Source organism: Poecilia reticulata, linkage group LG22, assembly GCF_000633615.1.
Source record: "Poecilia reticulata strain Guanapo linkage group LG22, Guppy_female_1.0+MT, whole genome shotgun sequence".
In the NCBI taxonomy this organism is placed as follows: domain Eukaryota; kingdom Metazoa; phylum Chordata; class Actinopteri; order Cyprinodontiformes; family Poeciliidae; genus Poecilia; species Poecilia reticulata.
Genome location: NC_024352.1, coordinates 19053429 through 19076549, shown reverse-complemented (window position 1 = coordinate 19076549; position 23121 = coordinate 19053429). Strand labels below are relative to the sequence as shown.

Genomic DNA, 23121 nt, shown 5'->3' with positions numbered 1-23121 from the left:
GTTTGCTGTCCAAACTTTTATGGGTCACATTCTTGGAACTACAGAATCCCACAAAAGTACTCAGAACTCAGGTTTGAAAGTTTCACACTTTGTCACATTAAAACACAAACTTCAATCTATTCTATTGGGATTTTATGTGACAGACAAATACAAAGCGTACATAATGATGAAGTGGAAGGAAAATCATTCAATTATTTAAAGAGTTTATACAGATCAAAATATTAAAAGTGTAGCATGCATTTTCATTCAGCCACCCTGCGTCAGCAAACTAACTGCTGTCAGATTAGTTATATAAACTATTTTTTTATATTTTAGGTGACTTCTAAAGGCTTGCACATGATTTAATTTCAGATTATCAGAGTGAAAATAGTTATCTTTCACTGCACTGTTTTGTGATACTTTAGGATATTAAATAAAATCAAATAGTACATATTTTTATAAGTTTGATCTGATTTATACAGTTTGTCTCACTGGGATCCAAGATCTCATTGAGAAGACACGTTTTGAAAAAATAAAACAGACTTACAAAACATCAATGATGCATGTAATTAAGAATTTTGACTCAATCAAATGAGCAAGTTTCATAAGAAGATTTCCATTTTAGTCTTCCTCTTAAAATAAATTTGAATTGTCCAAAAGGAATCAAAGTGGATTCAGGTCCTGCTGTTCCACATTGACAGAGCAGAGTAAGAAAACGCTTTAGGAACGTTTGTGGTTCAAAGGTGACCAAACACAAATACTTTAACAAGCTGAATCAGTCCAACTCTAAGTTGCACTGAAGTCTTTATGTTTCCATGTATGCAAGAGTTGCTCAAACTGACGATTAAGAGGGTACAGTCTTATCCACCTCTCCAGTGTTGACAATATTACTAATCCCCTCCACCTGCTCAAACACCCGCCCTCCCCCCTCGAAAGCCCTCCGTCCCTCCACCTCCTCCATGTGCCCATGCTGGGAGTCCCCGGGGCCACGCTGTGCCGCTGCCTCCGTCTGCACGCCAGTTATCGTCTCTGGCCGGGCTCCGCTCCCCCCATCCCCTTCCCGAGTCACGCACATTAATCGCCGCAAAAACAAATAGTTCTCAAATGTTTGGAAAATCCCCGCTGTTTGCATCAGGGCCTAACAAAATAATTTTTACAAGCTATCTAGCTGTGATTAGGACAGAGAGAATTGAATTTATGTGGCATTGATAATATTAATATTAGCCTAATTAATTATGTTGTTTGAACTTGCGCAGCACTGTGTGTACCTTCTACACAACACTAACCAGCCGGCGCTGGAGCTGAGCTCTGAGCCGTCTCTATCTCCGCCGCTCTCCCCCAGTTCATGACTACTGCACACAATTCATCAGCTCGTACAGATCTAATCCCCCTCGGCTCTGCTCACTTCCTGAAGTCGAAGAAAGAACTTTACTCTGGTGGCAAGAATTCCTATGAATACTTGATGACTTCTACAGAAAGGAGGAGTGTTTCATCTCACTTTGAAAGTGACATTCACACAGAGAGAGGAAGAGAGAGACCAAGGCAAACTTTCTATTCACAGCTCAACATATGAAAAATATCCAGAGTTGAATAATAAAATGCATCTTTATTGAATCAGTAATCACGGTAAACAGCAGTACAATGGGAGCAGCAGATAGTTCCAGACAGCAGGAGCGCGATCCTTCTTTTTCTTGTGCAGAGGGCAGCTAATGCGGACCTCCAGTAAGCCSTGTGTGTGTGTGTGTGTGTGTGTGTGTGTGTGTGYGTGTGTGTGTGTGTGTGTGTGAAGAAGTCCCTTTTAAGTTCAGTTTGTTTCCCTAATCACTGGAGATCAACATTTCAGCCTCTGACCCAGAAACGCCGCAGATCAGATGAACAATGTCTTGGACTTTGCGCACCGCTGAATGAGCAAGTGTTGATCTGTGCAATTACGGAGCGGCACACTCAGTGACCCATCGCACCGGTCTGAACTGTGAGGGACCACCCAGACCCTCTGGAGAGGGATTCTCAGGCCTGTCTGCTTCCATCATGGCATCCAACAAGTCACAACGTCCTCATGTGGCTCCTCTGTGGTCGCTACGCACCGACATCAGCAAAGTCTGCCTTGCTCATCATTTCAGAGTGCAAAGCACCGCTGACTCGGCCGAAATCTGTTAATATGTCGACCATTTCAGCCAAAAGAATAAACTTTGTGAAAGGGTTGGAGAATTGTCGCGATGTTGTAGGGGTAAAAAATAATTTCTGATCAAATTTATGATGTAGTGTTTATAATAAATTCAAAGGATGTATTTGAAAACACAAGTGAATTCTGTTAATATTCGAGGGTTAGCAGTACAGCTGCAACACCCTAAAGTCTATGTGACAAAGGAATCGTTCCGCTTTAAATTTTTTTACAGGTATTTACGTTTCTGAGGCCTCGACTGTTAGCAACGAGGTGAATTTTTCATTTTACTGCAATAAATACTGCATAGCAATATGATTTTTACCTCAACACCACCCATCCCCACTTTGTTATATGTCAAGTTACAACTACATTACTTTTGATAAACTTGGATGCTTTAAAAAAAAAAAAAAAAGAATCACAAAACAATCCATACACTTGTTTTAGTTTAAACTGAAATGCAGATTTTAGAGACACATACCTGAGTTACATATATATTGAGTACTAAGAACTGAAATAAGTGTTTCTGATTAATGCTTTATTTGCTACTGAAATGTAAGGAACAGATGCAAACTGTGTGGTCAGAGTTTGGGGTTATCTTTGCAGTGTTTTATTTTTTACCTCAGATGCTGGGACAGAAGAAGCAGCAGCAGATTATGAAGGCAATCGCTCCTGCTTCTAGACTTTCCTTTTAGAGCGTAGCTGCTTCTCCAGTTTCATAGAACTTTCTGCTCACCAAATATTTCAGCAAAATAAGTAAATTTCCACCATATAAAGTGAAAACTGCAGAGCGGATGTCTGACTTGACAGGAAGTCTCCCTTTAAAGCTGCTTCAGTGCCAAATCCTGTGCACAAGTTCAACCAAAGAACTTAAATATTTGGCACAAGCAAAGTGGGGTTTTTTTTTATGCAAGCACAGACATAAGTAATTCACTTATCACATAAATTTGTCAATGATTAGTATTTAAAAACAAAATAGATTCAAGATCAACAAATACTTATATTTCATCCTTTTACATAAGAAAAGAAAAACAAAAGGGTAAAATTCCCACATTCAAGGAGCGTTGGCTTCCCAATCGGTGTGGTCTGTTTGAAGGAGACAGACCGATTGGCAATTAGTATCTTCAGGAGGCATCATTATTATTTTTTTCCCTGGACGGAGTACAGTAGGTCTTTAAAGAGTCATTAGCTGAAATGACGGCCCAGTCTTGCTGAGCGGTAGTCCACTCTGAGCTGGACGAAGGCGTGCAGGAGGTTCCGATCCAGATTGGTGAGCTGCTCACCTGAACAGACTTGCTTCAGGTTGTCGGGCGCGACGACCAGCAGGTTGCAGAGGGAGTGGAGCGTGTCAAAGAGCTGCAGCACGAGAGGGACCTGAGGACGGACAGGCAGAAATGGTTCAGAAACTACATCTTCGATAGAAGATTAGCTTACAGCTAACGAAAAGACAAAATTCTGTTTCTCAGAAAAATCATACAAGAACAATAAAGTTAAGACTGCTGACTGACGTCTGTCCGATATGAGCAACAACTACAACTCAGCTAAAGAAGCTGGATGTTCAGAGAGCTTGATGTGAACATATTTATAGAAAGTTGAGTGGAAAAAAAAAAAAAAAGTGTGGTTAAAAAAAAAATGTATTGTGCACTACCACACTTGTGAGAATTGTCAACCGAAGGCTGGTTAAAAGTCTGGGGGAGATTCACAAGCCACGGACTCCATGAGGCACCACACACAGATGCACCGAGGACATGGGTGTGTCTTTAACGCCTTAGCAGAGCCACAGGCTGATCGCCTCCACACCACGCTGCACTGCAGCAATTTACCCCAAAAGGGACCCCAGACCAGGTGGGTTGTAAAGTGCATTAAAATACCTTGAGTAGGCTAATACTTCTGTATTAAAAGGAATTTTTAATGGTTTTATGCAGCAGTCCCATTTTCTGACAAACAGGGTTTTTTTCCCTTTTCATTAGTTGTAAGTCATAATCATCAAAAATCATTCTAACGATGTATAAAAATAAATTTTAAATAAGCTTACTAAAATCAAGAAACTTTTTAATAATATTTTAATTTCCATAAAGTGATCTACATGCCATTTATCAGTAGAAATGTGTAATTTTTAAACATCATTTGCTCTGTAACCATTAACCACAACAACTGTTTTGGTGAATTTATAAATATAAACAAATAGCAGTTAAGGCCTGAAAGGGCAGAACCAAGTTTGGCCTGTGACCGGAGCATTTTGGACCTCTGTCCCTTCACTCACTCTGAAGTCCTTGGCGCATCGTCTGTATTCAGCCACGTCGCAGATGGCCAGCATGCCTCCCATGGAGCTGTAGCTGAACTGCTGTAAATGCTCGTGAATGAGTCTGTGAAAACGGACGCCCAGTTCCTGCAGCACCGTGTCCACGTTTTTCCCGTCCATGGACTTCCGAACGTGTTCCACCTGTTTGCTGACGTAGCCGCAGACCTTGGAGCAGGCCTGTCCGAGAAACAGAGTAAAAACAGGAGAATCTACCGATCCGTAGCTTAGGAACAACAAGGTGTGTAAAACTAGCAGCACATGCATGAGAGTTCAGCCTCTCTTACAGTAGTATACTGGATCATGACGTTGTTCTCGTCCTCTGGCCTGAAGTCGGTTTTCTTCTGCTCTGTCAGGATATGTTTCATCTGTCCCACCATGCAGTTTAATGTTCTGTGTGTAAAAACAAAATGGACCAGAAAATTTATTTTTACTGGCCAAAAAGTAGTTATATTTGGGACAAACAGGAGAAAAAAAAATTTAAAACACACAAACCTGTCAATTCCAGTGTCCAGTTTCACTTCCATTTGTTCTATCACCTCCTTTTTCTTATGCAAACACTCGGCCAACTTTGGAGAGGAACTGCAGACGGATTACAGAATTTTTGGGTGAATTGACAGAAACTATAATTTGTAAGATGATCTTTTGGTTGCAACTGACCTTATTAGAGGCATGAGCTGGTCATTAAACTGTTTGTCAAACAAATGAAAGATGGAGTTTGCTTGCTGAACCACATCTAGGAAGTAGAGGTTGGCATTTTTTGCATCAAACGAGGGAATCGCTGAAAGGAAATCATAAGAAAAGGCAGTAAAACATATGATGTCATTCAAAAAGGAACATTTTTACAAAATGGAGCGTTTTTTAAAGTTCCCGATGCAGCATGATGTCTGTCATTTCCCAATCTGTTAACAGTATAATAATTTTAAAAAGAGCTGTGTTTGACAGCTTTTTGCTCGGTATCTCAGATGACTGCCAAGAATAAAACACAGCCTCTTTCGTTTGTCTGGAGCTGCCTCAGCGTAAACATATCGCAGTTAGTAAGCAAGATCACATTACGTGAAAATCACCAGCTCAGACTAAAATTATCCAGCTACCTCATCTTTTTTTTTTTACCATCCACAACTTTCCTTTATATATTATAATTTATATTCCCCTTGAAGAAGTACTTTTACTTGAGAAATAAGATAAATCTTTTTTTTTTACATTAGTGTGGTGCGATAATCACTTAAAGAAATTACTGAAATGTTATAGAAAAAGTTTTTACTTTGCTTTTAATATGAATTTTTTTTCATTTCTCATATGAATAGACATTTTATTAGACAGTCTTGATCAAGTGTGTGTTTCTGTACTTCTATATTAAACAGATTATGGCTTTATGTAGTGGAATGAGCTTATTTAGATTGATTCTTTTTTTACAAGATTTTTATTGAATGTAGCTGGCAATGAATCTGACAAGATAGCTTTAATGGAAATCATGAAGTATTTTTTTTTCCAGGACACAGACAGACTACTCAATATCTGGGATTTAGGTTTGCAATAAACTCAAAACAGAAATAAATACATATTGTATACTTAAGTATTTGTTGAATTTCTGCAATTTCCATATGAACTTTTATCCAAACATACAGGTGTTGTATGCATATTTTTGAGCCTCATTTATATCCTATGTAGACAAGATAAACTCTGCAATAAATAAAAAAATATTAGCTCCCCAATTTTAGATTTTTAAAACCCTTGGAGGTGTTTGTCCTGAATTAATGTGATATTTACTCCAGTGATAAGTGTATGTAATAGTAAACAAACATTAAACAAACATTGTGTTTCTAATGAGGATGGACGGGAGTACCTGCCAGGCCGATCTCCAAGGCATAATCAATGTGCTCCACACACAGATGTTCAACCAGCAGGAGGAAGATTGAGAAGGCATTCTTGGGCAGATCCGACGGATCTGAAAGCTGTGCAGCATTCAAAGAAAAACAATGACTTCATTTAATTAGAAAACATGAAGGCATCAGTTAAATGGAGGAAGTAGAGAAGATTCACCTTGTGGCATCTCTCAAAGGCATGACGCGTCTCCTGTAACAGGTTGACGACCAGTTCTGGGGACAGGAAGGTCTCCCCATGGGTGTCGATGCTTGGACCCAGTGGAAGATTGGTGCGCTGTCTGATACGCTCCTTCAGTTCTTGGATACTGCACAAACACAGCAACGTCTCTCATTTCTTGCAAAACACAGAGCAAAAAAAAAAGAAAAAAAATGCTTATAGAAATGCTTCACACTGCAGGTGAAAATCTGACCTGCCCGAGCCGATCGAGCGCTTCTGGTGGTTCTTGGAGTCGTAGTATCGCTGCAGAATCATAGCGCCTCGAGTGCGAAGGTATTCCCTTTCCATGTTGATGTAACTTTCCAAGTAAGAGGAAAATATGTTCTTTATGAGCTTGGACAGGAATGTGTGCTTATCTGAGCCCAGGTTGAACTCTGTCAGTTTTGTGGCCAACGCTGTCGTCCTGGAAACATTGAGACGTAAAATAAGTACAATTGCACATGAATGAAATTCATGAAACAGCAAGTGAGCAACTTGTTACCTGGTGTAAAGGTCGTAGAGGTTCTTTAGGTACTGCTCTACATCTGAATGCCGAGTCCCATCCAGTTTTTCCCTAACATGAGCCTGTGGGGACATAGGAAGTTAAAAACAAACCTAAACATAAACAAGTGAATGAATGAGTCACTGAAAAAGCACCTGCAGCTTGTTCTCGAAGATGTTTTGGATGAGTTTGGCCATGACCGTCTCCGGACTGCTGAAGACTTCTCCCACCTGCTTGTTGACCTTCTGGCAGAGAGCTGCTGTGTCTTCAAACACATCATTCCTCATGTAGGCACCCTAAGAAGGACAGAGAGTAAAAAAATAAGTAGAAAGATAAAGAGCTTGTAATGTTTTTATCTAATGAGGAAACATGTTAAAAGAGAATCAAACTCTTACTTCCTGACACTGCTTTATGTAGACATCCACACAGTGTGCATAACCCTTCAAAGGAAAGACACAGATGTTACCCTTCCAGAAACTTTAAAGTGCACAGATGAAACCTTTAAACATAGTACTAAAATACCTATTAGCAATGTTTTTCCACTACATAAATTAAACACCAACAATGTCTTTCTAGGTCACCTTGAAATGTAGGAGAACTGCTGCAACCTCCCGCATGCGACCAATTTCCCCTCTGCGCTGGGCTGCAGTGAACTCCTGGATCAACTGTCGCTCCAGGTCGTGGTACTTACCTAGGCACAAATAAAAACAAACATAAAAGCAATATTCAATGCGGCCACCATTTGCTATTCTCAAAAGACGGAAGTGGAGTAGAAACTTACTTGCTATTTTTGCCTTAACATCTGCAAACCTGTCACACAAAGGAAAAATGATCATGATATTTGAAAACATCTGCAATAGCAATAATTGCAGAAACCTGGTTTCAGTCAGGGGCCTCCAACCTGTCGGTCTGGAGCCGCAAGTGGCCCTTAGGATTTTCCACAATGGCTCTTATTAACTTTGGAAATGATAAAGAATCAACTACTCTTTTCGAATATGATATAATAACAGTTTTTCCATTTTTTTAATGGAATAACTACATTAAATGTTCAAAATAGAACAACACAATAATGCTTTTGGATCAATCCCCCCCATTCAGAATTATGTGCTTTTATCACAACATTTTTCACACCAACAATTCATAGGAAAAAAAAAATCCATCCTCTTTTTTGCAGGGGTTTGATGTTTTATTTTTTCTTTGTTTTATTTGAAAACAAAGAAAATAGTGGTTCTTTAAAAATGTTTCCACTGTAGATGTTTATCAAAAAGTGTTGTTTTGTTTAGCTGGACTGAGGACAAAAAGGCTGTTTGGACTGTAAAAGTTGCAGATTCCTGGTTTAGATCAAAACGTCTTAATGTGTTGCAACGCAGCAGTCAGCATTCAGACCTGAATCTGACTGAAAATTTGTGGCAATACTTCAAAACTTGATTTTCTGAAGCCAATCTGACTGAACTTGAGCTACTTCGCAAAAAAAAAAAAAAAAAAGAATAAGCAAAAGTGATTCAGTCTCTAGATGTGTAACTGAGCTTGGAGCTGTAAGTATTGACTCAGGGAAAGATGAAACACTCTGTTATAAGGAATGTCTTTTCATCCACTTTGTGCTGGTCTGTCACATAAAAGTCCAATACTTTTATGCTTATGATGTGACCAAACATGAAAAAGTTCAAGAGGGTGAATACTTCTGCATGGCGGTGTGAGTAATACACCACCTTCATGTTGCTTGACAGCGCTCTGTTCTAAAGCTGCCTCCGGGACGCCTGACTCACCTGTCGAATGGCAGCTCCTGGGCAATGAGATGCAGCTTCTGAATGATATCAGCAGCCTCCTTAATCTGAGGGTTACAGAGAGAGATGGAGCAGGTGTGAGTGTTGGTGAGCGAGAGAGGGGAGATGTCAGGTGAGGTGGAGAAAGAGAGATAGCACAACAGAACCACGTGAGGTGGACATCCAGACAGAAAGTGGGCAGGCCGCTGGCGGCGTCTCCACTTGAGGGATCATCATCTTAGAGCAGCCTTCCTCCACCTTCCTGTGTTAAACAGGAAGCTGATAACAGACAGGCTGCGCTCACCTGGGCATTGGCAGCAGCAGCAGTCCTGACTTAGCAGCACATCCAGCTCTTTACTGGCACATCTTTTCTGAATGGACTGTAATCCCACAGGAGGCTAAATCGCTTTCAATAATCTGTCCGGCCAGGGATATCTGTGTAAAAAAGGAGGCCCTATCGAGAACACTCCCCCCCACACCCCACCGCCCGCACACATCGGCTGTAAAAGCCCCAGACCTACGAAAGGCCCACCGTCCGCAACTCCTCTGTTCCCGCAGATGCCTGCCTCAGCTAACATCATTACTCTGCTCCCGTGAGGAGGATCCAGCCTTTCTGCTCGGCGAAGGTTTTCTAAGTATCTGTCCCCCAGCTAAGATTAGCTAAATCCCATGTAAGTAATGTAGCCGTCTCCCTGCAGTCAGGGTTTAGCAGCACTTGTCTCCACGCTGGCGGCCCAGCCCTCCCTTTCAGAAGGATTAGCAAAGCCATCCCCCTTCAGCTATTCACTTGCAGCTTTCCCATTTCCCCCTCATATGGAGGTATGCTCAGGAAAAGGAATCTGGACAGATATTTTTGCATGCCTTTCTGGTGTACCAGCACCATCTCAAGCTTCAGTCTATAGGATTGACCCCCACACTTCAAATCAAGTTCCTGTTAAATCTGAAGCATTCAAAGTTGACTATCATGACAAAACTACAAAATCAAACTTTTACACTGCAAAACACAAAATCTTACCAAGTATTTTTGGTTCAGTTTCCAATGCAAATATCTTAGTACACTTGAAATAAGACAAAACCAACTTACAAGTAACTTTCAACAAGAAATCGAAGCTTGTTGAAAGCCAAAAATTAATTAATATTGATACAAAAAATGTCCTCGTTCCACTGGGAGATTATTTCACTTATAACTTTTTTATCAATATTAAGAAGTCATTGACTTAAGCTAAGCTCCTATATCTTGCTCAAAAGTTACTTGTAAGTTAGTTTTGTCTTCTTTCAAGTCTACTAAGATATTTGCACTAGAAACTAGACCAAAAATACTTAGTAATGTTTTGTGTTTTTGTGGCATCAGAGTTACTTCTTTCACACTAACTCGCCTTTGCAACATGCATGGCTTTTACTGCTCCTACATCTACCGTCTGGCTTCATAACACAAAGCTGGAGACCAATCAAATTCTCCCTCTAAGACAAACTACAGTAAATGCAATTAGTTTTGACATCCGCATCCTGACATCCATGCTCATCAATCAACCAGCTATTGTCAGACAGTTCCATTAATCCAAATTAGCCGAGGGATCCAACCAAGGGGATAAACCTGACAAATTAGCAAGGGTGGGTTACCTCATAATCCTGTTCATACTCACCGCAGGAGCCTTCAACAGTGGTCTCACACACACACAAACACACACCCACACACACCCAATGCCGTCCTCACCTTGTCTGGGTTATGGAAGACGTCACTGCGTAGGTCTCCATCTAAGAACTCGTTGAAGTACGTCATGAGCCGCTGGGCCTCCACGGCCCTTTGGCGGGGCGTATTCACCCCTTCAAGCTGGTCGCCAAGGTGACACACCTTAGTGGCCACATAGCTGATGTGCTCATCGAGCTCTTGGAAATGCTGAAAGGCCACCTGGATGAAAATAAAAGCAAAAAAAGGTGATATAAACAGGAAATATAATGTGTCACACAATAAGTTTTAAACGACCCAGCCTAAATCTCATAATTTCCAAATGCTAATCTAAGTTTTGTGTTCAAAACTTGGGTGTTTGTTTTCAAGTAAGCAACCTACTTGGTTGCTTCTTTGCAGGTCTTGCACTTTGTGGGCAAATTCCTTCGCTTCCCGATGACACTGATGCTCGAGCTTCTCCACCTTCCGCTGGATCTTCTCATCCAGTTGCTTCAGCTCCTCGATGTGACACTTAAATTCATCCAAGAGCCTGTCGCAGGGGACAAGCAGACTGAAGTTTCCACTCGTGAAATGCAGCACAGACAAAACATGAAACAATACGCCTCAGGTGAAGGAACCACTGATTGACACAAGCTTATATCTGTCCCACTGACCTCACAGATACAGTAAATAGTTACAGAATAATGTTGATCGTCTAATTCCTCCCTTGGCTTAAAAAGCTCAGAAAACTAGTAGCTTCGTCAGCTGCATTTTAAGTGCCATTAGGACTACAGAGCAAATGTTCTAAGTCAGCACCACATTTCAAGGAGTAGGAAATATCCCAAAATGATGAGTGTATAATCTTCTGACTAATTCCTTCAGCACTGGCTGCAGCTTAAAGTCATCTTCCATCCTCTCCCAACAGACACTCGCTTCCCCGGCTGGTGACTCACAGTATGGTGGCCTCCTCAGATACGTCGCCGCTGACTCCTCGCTAAGAGCTTCCGAGGAGGTGCTGGCAACAATTTGTGGTTGAAGTAGATAAAGTGGGAATGGATCTGGAGCAAAGTTAAACTGGTGTGGCATTTTTGCTTACAAGATGCAACTCTGTCCCAAAGTGTAAACATCACAGAAGTGGGGAGAAAAGCATGCAAAGGATTTGTAAATGTATTTATTTCTTTATTTTTTTTTCAAGCTATCAAAACGTCTAAATCAGCGCACAGGAACCAGATGTGCTGTAGTAAGGATTAACACTCTTAGACAAAGACACAACTAATAGTTGCAACAGATAAAAAAAAAGTACCTAAAATGTTTCTTTAATTAATTAAAAAAAAAAGTTAATTAAATTAAATTCAAAATTGGCTAAAATATTTAAGAAAATGAAATACCACAGTATTTTAAAACATTTCAATCTTATTCTACCTGTTTTTATTTGGATCTGTTAATTTATTTCTAAGGAAAATTGCATTTACTTAAAAATAAATTAATTATTTTGGTCGTGCAAAGCACCTTGAGCAATGTCCCAGTTTAGAAACTTCACTGACTGATCCACCCACATGCATCACATGAACAACTGCAACACTTTGCAAATGGGAGCATTTTAATTAGGACAACATGATTCAACAATTTTATTACCATGATCATGAAGTTAAATAATTTGCAAGACAACAGGAGGAAACTTTTGAACCAATTTCACATGAAATTATTTAAAGTGACTTGTTTTAAAGCATCAAGTTTTGTTTTAATGTGAGAAAAATAAGGAAAAAACACTGAGCAAATCTAATGGACATCATCCATGTTTTTCAATTTACACAAACATTAATTGACGGTGTATATTTCTATGCATTTTCTCAAGTTTAAGAAAAAGAATCAGATAAAAATTTGATTTTAAAAACTCAATTTCCACTTACATTGAAGCCCCCAATTACCTTGTAAAGGTCAAAATGTTCATTATATTTCACAGAAACAAAGTTATCTCAAAACAAACAGTAATATAAAACATTTTCCATTTGAACAGAAAGAAATTCAGCTGGGACTGATTTCAAAGTAAGCATTGTAGTTAAAAGGTGAAATTAAGATTTTTTTTCTTCCAATATTTGATGGAATATTGACTCAGACATTAAGCGTGTACAATCCAATCAAATAAGTTAATAAAAAAAAACAATCTTGCAGAATTTGTTTTAGTCTCAACAATGACTATAGAAAGCACGGATTTGTCAAATTTTAAATTTGGAATTAATACACAAAGAAAAACTGGACATCTGTTTTAGACAAAAAAAAAAAACATCTAGTGCAAAATGCACATTTACAAACGTCTGCTGGTCAACAACAATGTTTTCATGTAAAATGATAATAATAATAAAAAGATAAAGTCTACTAAAATAAGATGATATATAGGGGCATTACTCAGAACACGTGACTGGCAAGCATCTATTTGGTACCTTTTGGGGTCAAATGCCTCAGCTCCTCCTTTAGAGCCTCCTCCTGGAGTCCTCCATGCCAACCTCTCAATGTACTCATCTGCGTCAAAAGGCTCCTACATGGGGCCAAAAAGCATAGATGAATGAAGACCAGATAATAGTACGAGTAAACCATAAGATTCACAAATAGCAGAGACAAAAATATCTCATAAAACATTAAAAACCAGCAGTGATTCTCCTGCACGCAGTCAAAAACAATGACAGGAAGGTGTAAAGTGCTGCTGTTTTTCATTGTATTTTGCTGAATAAAACAAGAGTGTATTGGCTATCGAAGTTGTTGCAAACCTTTCTTTATACACTGTACAAATAAATAAAGTCAGCACCGTTAAGCAGACGTTATAACAGTTGACCATTAGTTAGCCTGCTAGCTAGAATAGCTTACTGCAGTTGTTTTTACCTCGAACAGCTGAGCGGTGGTCGCCATATTCAAAATTCTCCTGACAGACCCGGAAAATTAAGTTTTAAGACAACAAATCAACCAACAGTCAGCTATCACGCCGACGTATACTCGGGTTTATTTTTTCTCTCTCCCAGTTTTACCCCTTTGTTGACAGCTAGCCTGTTAGAAATGCAGCTTCCTGTATGGGAGGAAAGGGTGGGGACAAGTAGGTGCTGTCCGCGGCTGAGCCAACTCAATATGCGGGCTCTTTGAGGTGACGCCAGATTGGCAATAGATTCCCATCTGACGAGAGGAAATAAATATCTTTGCAAAAATATTCACACTCATTTGAATTTTTTATATTTTGTCACTTTATGAACCAGGGGGATTTTTGAAAATGTATTCAAGTAATATTGGGAAAATGTGACATATAATATATTAGGACCCTAAATATATTATTTGCAGTACCACCATTAGTTTACCATATTTGCATGGAAAGACATTTTGTCAAATATTATTTTCTAAACAAGAGTTCAGCAAGTCTGCGGCTGTTCTTTAGTTTCTCAATCTTTAGCACATTCTAACAGTTCAGAGATTGCCCTAAATTTATTTCCATCCTTCTTCCAGTTAACCCTGACCTGAATAGGGAAGCTGCTATTCCTGCTGAGGACAAACACCTGTATATCATGATGATAAGGCCAAAAAGTAACATTATGATCTCACCTGACCAGAGGACCTTCTGCTATGTTTGCTGCACTTTCTACATGGTTTATGGAAAACTTTATCAAGGCTTTCTCTTTGCTTTCTTTTTATATTAGTATTTGGTGAACAGAGGACAAGATGTTCTTCATATTAGATTTAGGCAAATTTATTGTATTGAAACTCAGCAAAGTGTACGCTAAATCTTTCAGACAGTAAAAGGTTTGGTGGTGAACTGAGCCCAAAACCACAGATCTTAAAAAACAGTCAGCATTCCCATCCCTAGCACAGTCACTTCCTATTGCGCATGCGCGTGTGTCAGCTGATTGGTCGTGGTCGTCACATGAGATAACAACAGGAAGTTAACTGCTGCATCAAAATAAATGTGTATGCTGAGGTTAAGAAGTAATTAAACGTGCTCGAAGGGATGCAAATATTAATCTGTGGAGATTAGAGAAGTTCTTGTCGTCGAACAGATGAGTTTGCGAGCTTTATGGATTATTTTTTATGAAAAAGGAGAAAATGCAACAGTACGGTTTTCAAGGTTTGAAACTTCCTTCTGTTTTTCTCTCGCTGTATAGACTCATTACAAAGATAAGATCATTTTAGTTTTATATGAGTTTGTTTATTATAACCGTCCTGTTAGTTATTTAATGTAGCTAAATTTCATGTGTCTCTCTAACAGGAGGTTTTCCACTGTGGAACACCGCGCTAAAATCATGGCAGGTTCCACATACGTAGCCGTCCCAGAGGACAGAATCTTCCTGCAGCTCCTGCTCACTGAGCTGGGCCTTTCCAGCCCTGAGAAGCCCTACGTAGCTGACAGAGATGATTGCCTTTACCGTCCACGTTCACCAGCTGTGGAGCTGCGTTTGAGTGGAACGGCAACACTGTGGCCTGTGCTGGCCATCTCTCAGGGTCCACTCCTCCTGGCTTGCCTCCCATTAGTGGATATCCCCTCCGAGCCGCGACCACCTCTGGCCAACCTGCTGTCAGTGTCTCAGGGTCTCACATTTCTAGCTGGCCTCCAGACCTTTGTCCTAGGGTCAGGGGGGAAGCTTGACAGGGAGGGGCTGGACTCTCGTGTGGCAATGCTGCCACCTCTCCTCTTGCAGGTGTGTCCTCTTGGCACACCTCTTGATACTATACCACTGGCAGGAACACCTACTGCACCCACGGCACCCACTTCTTCGGTCACCCAGAAGCAGCCAGCCTGGAAGAGTGGTCTATATCGGGGTCGAGCCTCTGTGAATGTGGCTGTGGTTGAAACGGTGCGCTCCATGCAGTACGGGAACCAGAGCAGACAGGATACGTGGGATGTTTATGGGACAGTGACCTGCAAGGTAAGGGCGCCATGTAAAGAAAGTAGTTGGTGTCCTGAAAAAGTATCCATACCCAGTGAACATTCACACATGTACTTATATTGCATCCACAAATTTTAATGTATTTTACTGGGATTTAATTTTTAGTGCATCTGCAGAGTATTTCATATTTTTTTCCTGTCCTTTTTGTATGTTTAAGCATTTGCAGTTGGCTTCCTGTCACACAACCTTTTGCATATCACCCTAAAGGTTTGAATTGTGCTTTTATCTGACCACATCACTTTCCTCTACATGTTTGCAGGTTCCCCACAAGGGTTGTGGCTAACTGTGAACCTATTTTTAGCTTTCTTTTATCATTAGTTTCAGTCTTGTATCTTTGTCATAAAGTCTATATACGTGGTGTGGGCAGTCAGTGATTGTTGTGATGAGAGATTCGCCCACCTGAGCTAGGGATCTGTGCAGCTCCTCCTCCAGACGATGAGGACGTTGTGCCTGCTTTTCTGATATATATACTCTGAAAATGTTGCGTAACGTTTTAATTTCAAGTTTCAGATTAAAAGGGAAAACACATTCTTGACATACTTTTCAGAAAATGAAAACTGTCCATTCAGTTCCTCCTTCTTCACAATTGCGCTCCGCTCTGTGTTAGTTTGTCTCATTGAATCCTAATAAAATACACTGAAGTTTGTGGTTTTGACATGACAAAATGTGAAAACGTTCAGTATCATTCTGCTCTTCTGTCAACAGTGTGAAGTAGAAGGGGTGCTGCCGAACGTCACTGTGACCCTCACACTGCCACCCAACGGTTCTCCACTGCAGGACATCCTGGTCCATCCCTGCGTCACCTCTCTGGACTCTAATATACTGACCGCCAGCAGTGTTGATGATGCAGACGGCTCGGCTTTCTCTGGGCCGTACAAGTTTCCCTTCTCTCCTCCTCTGGAGCCATTTCGACTTTGCAGCTACACTTCACAGGTATACATTTCAGATGAAGACGTTATGAAGCAAGGAGAGAATGGATAACTGATGAACTTTCCTTCCAGGTCCCTGTTCCCCCCATCCTTGGCTCATATCAGCTGAAGGAAGAGGAGAATAACCTTCGTGTGAGTGTGTCCCTCAAGCTCCACGAGTCTGTGAAGAACAGCTTTGAGTACTGCGAAGCACACCTGCCGTTCTTCAACAGGTAAATAGCAGAATGAAAAATTCTCTTGCACTATCTTTGAAAATAGCTTCTGATCCATTTGAAAAAGCATCTGTGGTAAGAGATTATAGTGAAAAGGTGCTTTATTTATTTCATGTTTATTACTGTAAGTTAGTGATTTACTATTTATTAAAGAGACTTGTAATTGATCTGTTGAGGTCAGGCAACAGGAACTTATAGAATTGTGCTTTCACTCCTACTCAGTAAAGTTTGTCTAGAACTCTAAAACCAACTTTGCCTGGCCTGCTTGGTGATATATACTGCATAAAATTTATCTGGGAAATTAAATAAGTTGCAGCAAAAACGGAGACCATTAATTTTATCAAGCTGGATTTAAGAAATACTATAATGTTTAATTCAAAGATTTGGTGATGAGGGATGTTTTTAAAAAAAATCTTTTATTTAAAGATGTTGGGAAGATGAGCCTGCTCTATAGATCTGGCGAGGAAAGAAAGAGAGACATTCCCAAGGCGATCAGAGGAAATGCAAGGAGCAGACAGAGAAGAGCAGATTTTGTTTCACTTAAAGATTCTGGGGAAAAAAAAGTCCTAATTATTTTTATGTTGTGTTTTCCATAAAAAATAACATAAGCATTTATACACCGTTTCTTTGGGTGTCTGAAACCCATACAATGTTAAAAACTCATATTAAAAAAAACTTTCAGGTGCAGCTTTTTATACTTTAGTAAGAAAGATTTAGAGCTGTTTTCTGTTAATGTGTTGGTTTTAATTTCTTTTTTCAAAGCTGCGAGACTAAATTGTAGAATTTATACATAAAATGTAAAAGACTACTATTGACCATCTAAAAAAAGATAATACATCAGTGCCCAATAGGTGTGAAATAATGGTGTGGTTCTAACATTCTGAAATGTTTGCATGTTGTCCAGAAATCAGATGGGTGTGGCGGATGTGAAAGTGAGCTCTGGCCAGTTAGACGTGTCTAAGGAGAAGAATCTGTTGATCTGGGCTCTAGGTACATATTGTTTTTTTTTTTTTTTTTTTTTCATTAAAAGTATTTTTTTTTTTTTTGTAGAATTCTAAAAATATAAAAATAAAACTTCTTCTCTTTTTTGCTAAACTAAAGGTCAAAAGTTTCCAAGATCTCGTGAGGTTACATTGGATGGCAAAATAACTTTTTCTGGATCCTCACATGGACCTTCTGACCCTCTCTGCACTGGACTTACTGCCTACATTAAGGTAAAGTGTTACGGCCTTCTAATAAGAACTTGTGTATTTATTTAAGAAAGAAAGACGCAAAACTATTTCAGTCTATCTAAAAAGTCATTTTCTTTAAGTATTTAAAGTATTTAGTTCCCTTTATTAGCTTTACATTCTGTATTTTTGTTTGATTTAAGCTTGACTTGCAGGGATTGATGAACACTAATATATATTTATGAAAACCATGAATGTCTTGGATTTTTCCATTCCTCTTAAAAATGTTAATACAATTGTTTTTGTCTGTTCATTAATTTCCATTCTTATTTCAACTTTTATAGATTGCAAATCCAACAATTGTAATGAAAACCTAAGTATATTCAGTGCCACGCAAAAGTATTCAGACCCTTTGGGTTTTCTTCCCTAGGGAAAAGTTGCATGTAGGTAGACAACTTTAAATCTGCGTCCATCAACGCGGTGCTGTTTGCCATTCTTCTGTTTCTTCTGACAGTTGTACTTAAAGGTGCCGGACACGACTCTGTCCGGATGTTGTGTTGACCAGCATTTAGTGCAAGTTTATTCATCTGCCAAACCAAGGATTTTCACATGTAAGCTGAGAGCTCTGATCTCAAAACATTTCCTGCTTTTATCCTCATGTGAAACTGAAAGTGGTGTCATTGTGTGGTCCTCAGCCCGAGAACTTCAGTCCAAAGAGTACTACATCTGGAATTCAACTGGTTCGGCCCCCGTGTCTACTGGGCAGATGGTGATCTAGCGTAGATCCATCATGGGCGGATGCACAGTGCACTGTTGAGACTGTAAACCAAGTCCAGCTGAAATGGACTCGTATGACCATAAACATAATGATTTATTGGATTTATTCTGTATAGCGCCAATAACAAGTTTACAAATACTCATTAGAGGCATGAATTTCATATGAAGCTCTTTTTTTAGGAAAGATTTTTGATACAACAAACAACTAAAATAACGTGAAATACTGAGTTTGAATTTAAAATGGATTTTCTGTCATTTTCACAAGTTTAATTATATACACACACACTCGAATATATACACACAACTCATCTAATAGTAGGGTCAAAGTCCCTGCAACCACATACTTTTTATAGCCATCAGAAGTTTGGCCACTAAGGTAGCCATGTTTTGGAACCAAAGTAAGGCTATTAAAGTACTTTTGTAGGATGGCTAAAGTAAGAATTTGATTTGCATTCAACTTCCTAAGGAACATTTATCTTACTACTAGATGTGTGGGTCTATCTATTCTTTTGAGCCTGTGTGGATTGGAGAAAATCCACAATCAATTCAAACTCGTGCATCTAATTCCTATTTTTTAAATTTAAGTTGCCCAGGTACCTCTTGAAAATGAGATCTGGGTCTCAATGGGGTTTACCTGGTTAAATAAAGGAAAAAAAAAGTTATTTGTTGGTTTTTAATCCCCAAACCTAAAACAGAATGCATAATTCAAATTAGCATGATATTTGGAACAATAACTGCAATTTCTGCCAGCATAATAGTTTTGAAAGCTTGTTTCCTTAAAAAAATAAAATAAAATAGAAAAAGTACAGCTACCCTTGTGGAGGTGGAGCTCTCCTTGTTCTTCCACCCTTGACTTTCCATCAGATTTGCACACAAGGGCCACCCCTTGCTCTGACAGTCCCACTTGAGTAACTCTCCATCAGCCGTATAATTAGCAGCTGGGGCCTTGTCATCAGCTGCTGCAGGTCTGGAGAAGAGGGCGGCTGCGCTGTGGAGGCCCAAGCTGCCCTGGCCAGTGTCTGGGCTTCAAAAGGCTTCTCTTAGGACCTGGCAGGAATCCTTACCCATACCAATCACTACACCCCCTTACCCCCCACCTCCTTTTGACCCCTCATCCTTGGCCTGTCAACTAGAGGCTCGTTCAAACACACAACCTCTCCAAGCGGACTGATTGAGCGCTGACCCTTTGGCCCTCTGAGACTTAAAAGCAGCCGGTCTCTTTCAGTGAGCAGGACCTGCCTAATTGGTGAAAAAGTCACAAGGATGGTAATGGTTGAGCTGGCCCTTGAGGTTGGAGAGGTGCTATGTAAGACACAATTTCAAGCATGTGTTTGAGAAACCTTGCGATTGATTTTAGCAAGTTAAAAAAAAAATTGTAGCCACTTTACTCCCTGCCATGTTTTGGGGTATATGCAGCTTACTCTGATATTTCTTCTGAAAATGTTATATGTCGGTGCATTAAGTGGAATGAAAAAGCAGGCGAAGAAGGGGTTAAATTCTCCACATTTCCACGGCAGCCAGACTCCTCTGAGTGGCCTCATTGTCTACTGTTGGCCTCTTGTGCCCCTCGCTGGTCCAAACGCTTCATTCTCACGTGGATTTCTACTCAGAAGGCTGACCATGACCAATCTTCTGTCAATTGGAACCAATTGCTCACACGGCATCCTTCACCTTCTTTTTATGTAGCAATACGGAGTGGCAGACACCGAGACCTCATGTCTCTTCCCCCTCCATGACAATTTGGCTTTAAGGTCCAGTGTGTGTGGTTAGCGAACCGGAAAAGGAGAAGGTCTTTTTTTTTTTTTTTCCTTTTTGTGAAGGGTTGGGCCACTTTAAATCTCCGCAGTGTCGCAATATGTGGCCCGTCTGGCTCCTTGAGTCTACATGTGGTGGCTTCTTGCTGGCAGACTTTGCTTTATTGATTCAAGAGCTTGCTGAGTAGTTCTCTTTAATGTGTTGCTCCATCCTCAGTGCCTATGGTCCACCAGGACCTGTGAGTCGTTAATTGCGCCATCTTTTATAATCATCCATTTATTTTGTTTCAGTTTCTTAGAAGGTGTCGAAACATTTGCAGAGTCAAAATCCATTAGGTCAACATAGAACTGTGAAAGCAAAGTTGAACTGTGCTGGTTAAAATGATTAAGACTTCATACAATATGCATCACATTTTGCTCAAATGTTTTCTATGTCAAAATATTTGCTACACTTAAATTGTTAAACACTTGTTTTTTCTGTATCTCTGCCATACCAAATGAAAGTGTTGTGACAAAACTTTGTTTTATTTCAATCAATCAACAAGCATTCCTTACGTTTTTCACATTGTCACATTGTAACTACGAGCTTTGGTGTATTTTATTGGGTTTTTATGTTATAAGTATTGCACATTTGTTAAGTGGAAGAAAAACACTTTTTGATATCTTTCAATTTCATATTTTTGCATATAAAAACCAGCAAATAGTCTTAATCTATCTGAATATTAAGGTTATGAACGTTAGCCCTAAGCAGAGTTGCATTATTAATCTTTGTGGCATTTTCTTCCCACTTCAACCTATGTAAAGTAATTTTAATTATATAGCACATTTTCAGCAACAAGGCAGTTCAAAGTACACATGCAATATCTTATATCGGTCTATCACATAAAGTCCCATTTAAATATATGCACCATGACAAAATATGGAAAGAGGGATGAGCACTTGCCACTGTTTGGGCCTTTTCAACCCAATAATGACGCCTTGTGGCAGAGAACAATAAAAGCTCATGTTAGATTGCTTTGATGTCTTTGATACATTTTAGTACACATGTTTATCTTTGAGGGATTTCTTCTCAACCGAAGCCAGATTATCTGCTGATTTAGGGAGTCCTGCTGTGATGTGAGCTTGTTGTGCCTGAAGATCAGAGTTTTGATGCTACAGCGGCATCAGGTGTTTGGTGGGAGTCCATTTCGTTTGAGCCTAACGAGAACCAGCCTCGGGGAGAGCACTTCAAGAATGACATTTTCTATTTTAAAGTTTGATTATTTAAGAGGCTCCTGGTTGGTTTCAAGATATACAAATTATTTGCATGGACTTCAGAGGTCCTCTAACAGATTTCCAATAATGGAAAAGGACTTAAATTGGACTGTCTGAACTAATTATGTATTTTTCTTTAGAAGTGGGATATTATTGCTAATTGTAAAGCATAATAAGCTTCAGCTGCAACTTTAATACATCATTTTGCCCTTTAGAGGGCAGTATAATCTTATTTTTCAAAGCAACGCTCGGGACTGTTTTCAGAAATTTAAGTGTTGTGATCATATTAAAAGTTTCCATCTAGTCCACTTTTATCAAAAGTTTTAGGTTAAGGTAATTAAGGCCAAAAATGATCCTATTAATTCCTAAAGACCTACACAATCTGCCTTTATTACTTCCATCATGTCATTTGCATAAATGCTATTTATAGACACTTGGTAATGACACAGCCTTGTTGAAGACTGATCACACCATCCCTTGTGAAGGCAGCACCATAAATTGTTGAACTCGTGATGAATGCCAAAACTTGTAACAGTTTTTTTAGAAGGCCTCAGAAAACGCACAAACTTCTCAAAACATAACTTCTCGAGTTCTGGATAAAACTGGAAAAAATGGAAAGTTATTTGTATTTCAAGGCTTTGTTATTCCATTCAACTTTCTGTATCATCCAGCCATCTTTTTGCCATCCATCTATCATAACGCACAAGCTAATAAATACAGCCTTCCTTATCTCCACTCTTGAGGATACAACAAATCACCTGCAAGAAAATAAGTGGTGCTCCTTCATTGGATGATTTACAAACATCAGCCAGTAGTATGTCAATTAGCTTTGCGTCAAGGTATTTCATATTCCCAAGCTGCATTGTCTTTAGAATATTATATAATATAATGTTATATTAATTCCCAAGTAGGTGGGTTTTCTCCTAGTAACTGAGTTGCGCGCCACAGAAAAATCAACGAATATTGAACGGCGGGGGGTCCACTCTAAGCCTTTTTTTATGCTTTTTCTTCAACGCAAAGTATTCCTGAACCAGTACTTTTATAATGTCTGGCTTCCTAAACGCCACATCACAACACAAGGGAGAATAATTCTACCAGCACTTTAATCTGATCCTCTGGGAAAGAGGGAGAAGTCATAGTCTCTGCTAACAGCTATCTCTTTCCACTCAGCTGTTTCCATATCTTGTTTTAAGCACTACAGCAAACTTTTGTTTTTATTTAAAAATGTATGATCTGAATTATTAATGTACCAGATGCACTTCATCTATTCTGTACTTTGTCAAGATGCTTCACCTGAATTACTTTGCTGTCTTGGCTATAAAAACCAACCAATGGCTGCCGTCACTGGACTTTATTGAACTTCTTGTTTAATTAGTTTGACATTACGAAGTCAAAACAACAATAACAGAAATTTATCAGAACAAACAGATGTTTAACTTGTGCTGAATCTTTTTAAAATTTGTTTTAAAGGGATGTTTGTTACCCCAAACACAATCAGCAACCATTTTTGATTAATCCATTCCACCTTTCAGTAGTTTCAAAACCAACCAGAGGATTATTGAACCTCATTATTGTAGTCATAAATAACATACTTTGGGCTTTCTATGACATCTAATAAATAATAAATAGGGAGGTTTGTCCCACAAATTGTG

General features: G+C 39.5%; 2 protein-coding genes across 2 annotated transcripts; one reads left to right on the top strand and one right to left on the bottom strand.

Annotated features, from left to right (window-relative positions):
- Positions 1 to 1565: 1565 nt before the first annotated feature.
- Positions 1566 to 13557, bottom strand: exoc5 (exocyst complex component 5). The gene is made up of 18 exons (XM_008400199.2): positions 13330 to 13557; positions 12894 to 12988; positions 10855 to 11002; positions 10501 to 10695; positions 8790 to 8854; positions 7805 to 7833; positions 7605 to 7714; positions 7419 to 7463; positions 7179 to 7319; positions 7024 to 7106; positions 6736 to 6945; positions 6483 to 6630; positions 6286 to 6394; positions 5100 to 5220; positions 4935 to 5021; positions 4727 to 4832; positions 4404 to 4619; positions 1566 to 3514 (listed from the first exon to the last, which is right to left on the bottom strand). The coding sequence occupies exons 1-18, from the start codon at positions 13354 to 13356 to the stop codon at positions 3326 to 3328; spliced, it is 2124 nt and encodes a 707-aa protein (XP_008398421.1). The 5' UTR covers positions 13357 to 13557; the 3' UTR covers positions 1566 to 3325.
- A 778-nt stretch (positions 13558 to 14335) lies between these two features.
- Positions 14336 to 22818, top strand: ap5m1 (adaptor related protein complex 5 subunit mu 1). The gene is made up of 8 exons (XM_008400200.2): positions 14336 to 14554; positions 14696 to 15353; positions 16080 to 16307; positions 16376 to 16515; positions 17420 to 17505; positions 17617 to 17729; positions 18199 to 18295; positions 18380 to 22818. The coding sequence occupies exons 1-8, from the start codon at positions 14487 to 14489 to the stop codon at positions 18460 to 18462; spliced, it is 1473 nt and encodes a 490-aa protein (XP_008398422.1). The 5' UTR covers positions 14336 to 14486; the 3' UTR covers positions 18463 to 22818.
- Positions 22819 to 23121: the final 303 nt, after the last annotated feature.

Bases quoted from the DNA above. Each gene is read 5' to 3' on its own strand.
- exoc5 (XM_008400199.2), bottom strand. From the start codon at position 13,356: ATGGCGACCACCGCTCAGCTGTTCGAG. The intron at 6,395-6,482 runs GTGAATCTTCTC...AATGCTGCACAG, and splicing joins CCTTTGAGAGATGCCACAAG to CTTTCAGATCCGTCGGATCT. The intron at 3,515-4,403 runs GTGAGTGAAGGG...GTCCGTCCTCAG, and splicing joins GATGCGCCAAGGACTTCAGA to GTCCCTCTCGTGCTGCAGCT.
- ap5m1 (XM_008400200.2), top strand. From the start codon at position 14,487: ATGAGTTTGCGAGCTTTATGGATTATTTTTTATGAAAAAGGAGAAAAT. The intron at 16,516-17,419 runs GTAAATAGCAGA...CATGTTGTCCAG, and splicing joins CACCTGCCGTTCTTCAACAG to AAATCAGATGGGTGTGGCGG. The intron at 17,506-17,616 runs GTACATATTGTT...GCTAAACTAAAG, and splicing joins TCTGTTGATCTGGGCTCTAG to GTCAAAAGTTTCCAAGATCT.